Source organism: Rattus rattus, chromosome 12 (genome assembly GCF_011064425.1).
Source record: "Rattus rattus isolate New Zealand chromosome 12, Rrattus_CSIRO_v1, whole genome shotgun sequence".
NCBI lineage: Eukaryota > Metazoa > Chordata > Mammalia > Rodentia > Muridae > Rattus > Rattus rattus.
In genome coordinates, this window is record NC_046165.1 from 84,401,150 (window position 1) to 84,405,717 (window position 4,568).

The 4,568-nt window shown below is 44.2% G+C and overlaps 1 gene segment (V, D, J or C); it reads right to left on the bottom strand.

Moving 5' to 3' along the window:
- Positions 1-1,300: 1,300 nt before the first annotated feature.
- LOC116913267 lies at positions 1,301-1,946 on the bottom strand. The segment is given in 2 exon segments: positions 1,301-1,710; positions 1,898-1,946. Coding segments are annotated over 2 exon segments (459 nt in total).
- Positions 1,947-4,568: the final 2,622 nt, after the last annotated feature.

A 4,568-nucleotide genomic window follows, 5' to 3' on the forward strand; every position in this document is an offset into this window, starting at 1 on the left:
GTGGGATTGCAGACTGGTACAACCATTCTGGAAATCAGTCTGGAGGTTCCTCAGAAAATTGGACATTAAACTGCCTGAGGATCCAGCTATCCCTCTCTTGGGCATATACCCAAAAGATGCCCCAACATATAAAAAAGACACGTGCTCCACTATGTTCATCGCAGCCTTATTTATAATAGCCAGAAGCTGGAAAGAACCCAGATGCCCTTCAACAGAGGAATGGATACAGAAAATGTGGTATATCTACACAATGGAATATTACTCAGCTATCAAAAACAACGCGTTTATGAAATTTGTAGGCAAATGGTTGGAACTGGAAAATATCATCCTGAGTGAGCTAACCCAATCACAGAAAGACATACATGGTATGCACTCATTGATAAGTGGCTATTAGCCCAAATGCCTGAATTACCCTAGATGCCTAGAACAAATGAAACTCAAGACGGATGATCAAAATGTGAATGCTTCACTCCTTCTTTAAAAGGGGAACAAGAATACCCTTGGCAGGGAAGAGAGAGGCAAAGATTAAAACAGAGACTGAAGGAACATCCATTCAGAGCCTGCCCCACATGTGGCCCATATATATACAGCCACCCAATTAGACAAGATGGATGAAGCAAAGAAGTGCAGAAGTGTAGATCGCTCCTGAGAGACACAGCCAGAATACAGCAAATACAGAGGCGAATGTCAGCAGCAAACCTCTGAACTGAGAATAGGACCCCCGTTGAAGGAATCAGAGAAAGAACTGGAAGAGCTTGAAGGGGCTCGAGACCCTATATGTACAACAATGCCAAGCCACCAGAGCTTCCAGGGACTAAGCCACTACCTAAAGACTATACATGGACTGACCCTGGACTCTGACCTCATAGGTAGCAATGAATATCCTAGTAAGAGCACCAGTGGAAGGGGAAGCCCTGGGTCCTGCTAATACTGAACCCCCAGTGAACTAGACTGTTGCAGGGAGGGCGGCAATGGGGGGAGGGTGGGGAGGGGAACACCCATAAGGAAGGGGAGGGGGGAGGGGGATGTTTGCTCGGAAACCGGGAAAGGGAATAACACTCGAAATGTATATAAGAAATATTCAAGTTAATAAAAAAAAATAGAAAAAAAAAAGAAAACAGACAAGCAGAAAAAACAAAACAAAAAAAAAGAGTGTGTACACTGTTGTATAACCATCAGCATGTGAGAAAAATGAAAAATATTTCAACCAAACCAGTAATGTGCCTTTCCCTTCAGGATTACTTATTTTCAAAATGTTAAAACACTTTTCCAGTCCATCAAGCCCTCTCTATTCTTGTTCTTAATTCCTATTGCATACAGAATAGAAGCAGAATGTCTCCACTGGATACTGTTTGTTCTGTCTCAGGTCTTTTGGGCACAGTAGGTTTGTGTGCAGCCTGCAGGTGGCTGGGGAGCACTGTGCGCTCACTGCACAGAGGTAGACAGCAGAGTCGCTGGGTTGAGAGTCATTGATGTGCAGGGAAACATGCAAGCTGGCTTTATTGAAGTGAGCTGTGAATCTGCCTTCTTCCTTTACACCATTGGAGATGATGGACATCAACATCTTGGGGGCTTTCCCAGAATGCTGTCTGTACCACCAGAAGTAGTCGACATTACGATCACTGGAAGTACAGTTGAAAGAGGCCGTGGCTCCCTCTGCGACGATGAGGATGTCTGGATTCTGCTGCACCTTCTCCTGGCTCCTCACCCCTGTGCAGAAAGACAAAGATCAGACAAAGTAGATTGGATGCATATGGATGCAAACACTGCATAATGGCTTTTCGATGGGCATCCCACACATCTAGAGATTAAAACATCTGTGTTTTTACCATTAGCCTGGAGCAGAGACCAACATTGCATTTCACACATGGATCCAGGAAAAAAACCCTAAACTTACTGTGTAGCTGAAGCCACAGGACCACTAGTGAAACACTCAAAGATTTCATTCTCTCCTTTTCCCTCTTCACTGAGGACTGAGATCCTCAACTCTAAGTTGGCAACTAGAAAAGAGATCTTTTTGTGATCTCAACAGCACCAAGCCTTACCACAGCCTTTTCTCTACACCCCGCTTCCTGCCCCGCCTCCCCAGACCCTGATCCCAAAGAAAACACTGCCATCTAGTGGGCTCATGATAATGATCAAAGAAATATTCAAACTGCAAACTATTCTAACTTAACTTCTAAGAAATACAGCACTTGAGAGTTTAGTTGGAGTTTTGAAGAGATATTAGCTCCAAGTTGGAATAGAGAGAGAAGTAAGCATTTGTGTACAAACTCAGCAGATTTCATCTTCTTTCCCAGTAATAGTAGGTATCAAACCCAGGCACTGTTAAACCACCTATGAAAATGTCCACATGGAAATCTAAGGTGCTGTCTTTCACACATCATAACTCTAACCCTTAACACCCTCATTCAAATCTATCTTCAAGACTTACAGATGGCCTAGCAGGCTGCCTATCAAGGCCACAGTCTAGAAAGGCCTGGAATTCTTCCTTCCACTTTGTACTAGGAGCACCCTTGCATCTAAAGAGAAATTTCCCTGGGTTTCTACAAGATATGGGGCTATCTTCACCACCTAAACTCTAAGTAAAACCTAAGGAACTTGTTCATTTGACTAATTATTTTATTCTATTTTCCTGAAAAAAAATCATGTTGCATGGGGATTGATCTGTGAAAGTTCTAGATCATGTATCTCTCACCCTCCCTCCTCTGACTCTCACTTCCCTCTCCATTCTCCCCTTTCTTCCTTCTCTCTCTTCCCTAACACTTTCACTTTATCCCGCCCTCCCTTTCTATCATGGTCAACAAGCTGTGTGTACTAGGGTAATAGCTATGCCAGAGTTGAATTAAGTCTACACAGAAACAAATCAAGAAATAAATGTCCTGCAAGGACCTGTGGGACTTCCATGGCCAGCAAAGTTAAGAAATGTGGGAAGCAAGCAGGCCGATTAGATCAACACAACTAAGAAGCAGGTGTTGGTTCATATTTCCATAGGCTAATATTGATTAGTTATCTTAGGCATACTTAAGTACAGCAAAATTTGGTGAAAACTTACCTGGTGATAATTAACTCAATCCTGTGCACACAATAAAGCATGCATTAATCTCCCCGAGGAACACATAAGCTAAATAACTATTGGACATGACAACATTGAAACTCTTTGCAAAGTACATGGGACACCTTCCATAAAGATGGGTTCAATAAAACCAAGTTTATGCTAATGGTGGGGAATGTGTGGCTTCTGATCACACAGGTAGTGCAAAAGTCACAAAGCTATTAAACACTTTTGATCCCAGAGTTCTAGACAAATGACAGTTAATGCATTCTTTCCTTTGAAGGAACAACCTTGTGTGTTTCACATTCCAGGTTCTCCTGTTATATCTGTGAATACAAGTAGCTCAGTGATTCCTACACTGTCCCACAATGGGTAATGTGACCTGACCTTGCAGAAGCTGGTGACTAAAGACCCTTTCTCATTCAAGAGCCATGTAATCAGCATCCATAAAACATCATGTGATCAAATCTTCCTTTTCATCAACAAAAAGAGGACAGAATGAGGGAAAGGATACTAATACTAATACTAATACTAATACTAATGCTAACACTCTAACAGTTCTCTCCAAGAGTACATTCTCCAGGACAATAATAAAAATAGTCATTGCTCAGGAACTATGAAACCTGAAGAAGAAGAAAAAAAACAAACATAGTGGCACATGCTTATACTCCAGAAGGTATTCTGGTTTGGGAGACTGAGGCAAGAGGATGTGATTTTAAGACCTGACTGTGATGTCCATGTCTCAAAAAAAATCTATAGGACAAGTGGAAAGGATGAAAACAACAAGCCTTCCAGTCTGAACCAGTGCCAAGAGCAGACCTTGGGGGCTGGCTCTGCACTCAGACCCACAAAACCCAGAGGAAAACTCCCAGGTCCTCTAACACGCTCAGGATCAGAGATGAGGAGGCCACAACATCTGCCCCAATACCCAGAGTAACTGGGTTCCCCAGGATTCAGGGACACAGGAAACTCCACCCAGCCAGGGGTATGGGACCCTTCCAGTCTGAACCCTGAGCAGAGTTTAGACACTGGCTCTGCACCCACTCCCACAACGCCCAGAGGGAGCCCGACTCCCAGGTGCTCTGAAATACCAAGGATCACCAGAGAGGCCACAACACCTGTCCCAACACCTGGAGTCACTGGGTTCCCCAGGATAGAGGGATACAGAAACCTCCACCCAGCCAGGGTCATTGGTTCCTTTCGGTCTGAACCAGTGCCCTGAGCAGACCTTAGGCAATGGCTCCTCACCAAGTACCACCACTACACCCAGAGGAAGCCCAAATGCCAGCTGCTCTAACACGCCCAGGACCAGAGGTGCTCTGAAACACCCAGGATCACAGGATCACAGAGAAAGTTCAACTCCCAACACAACCAGGATCTTAGAATCACAGGATCCCAGAATCAGGATCACAAAGACATCTGGATTCTGGGGAGTTCTGACACAACCAGGATCACGGGAGGGAGAAGTCGCAGTCAGAGACAGAGAAGGCATGTAAAGCTAGGGCTAATCAGA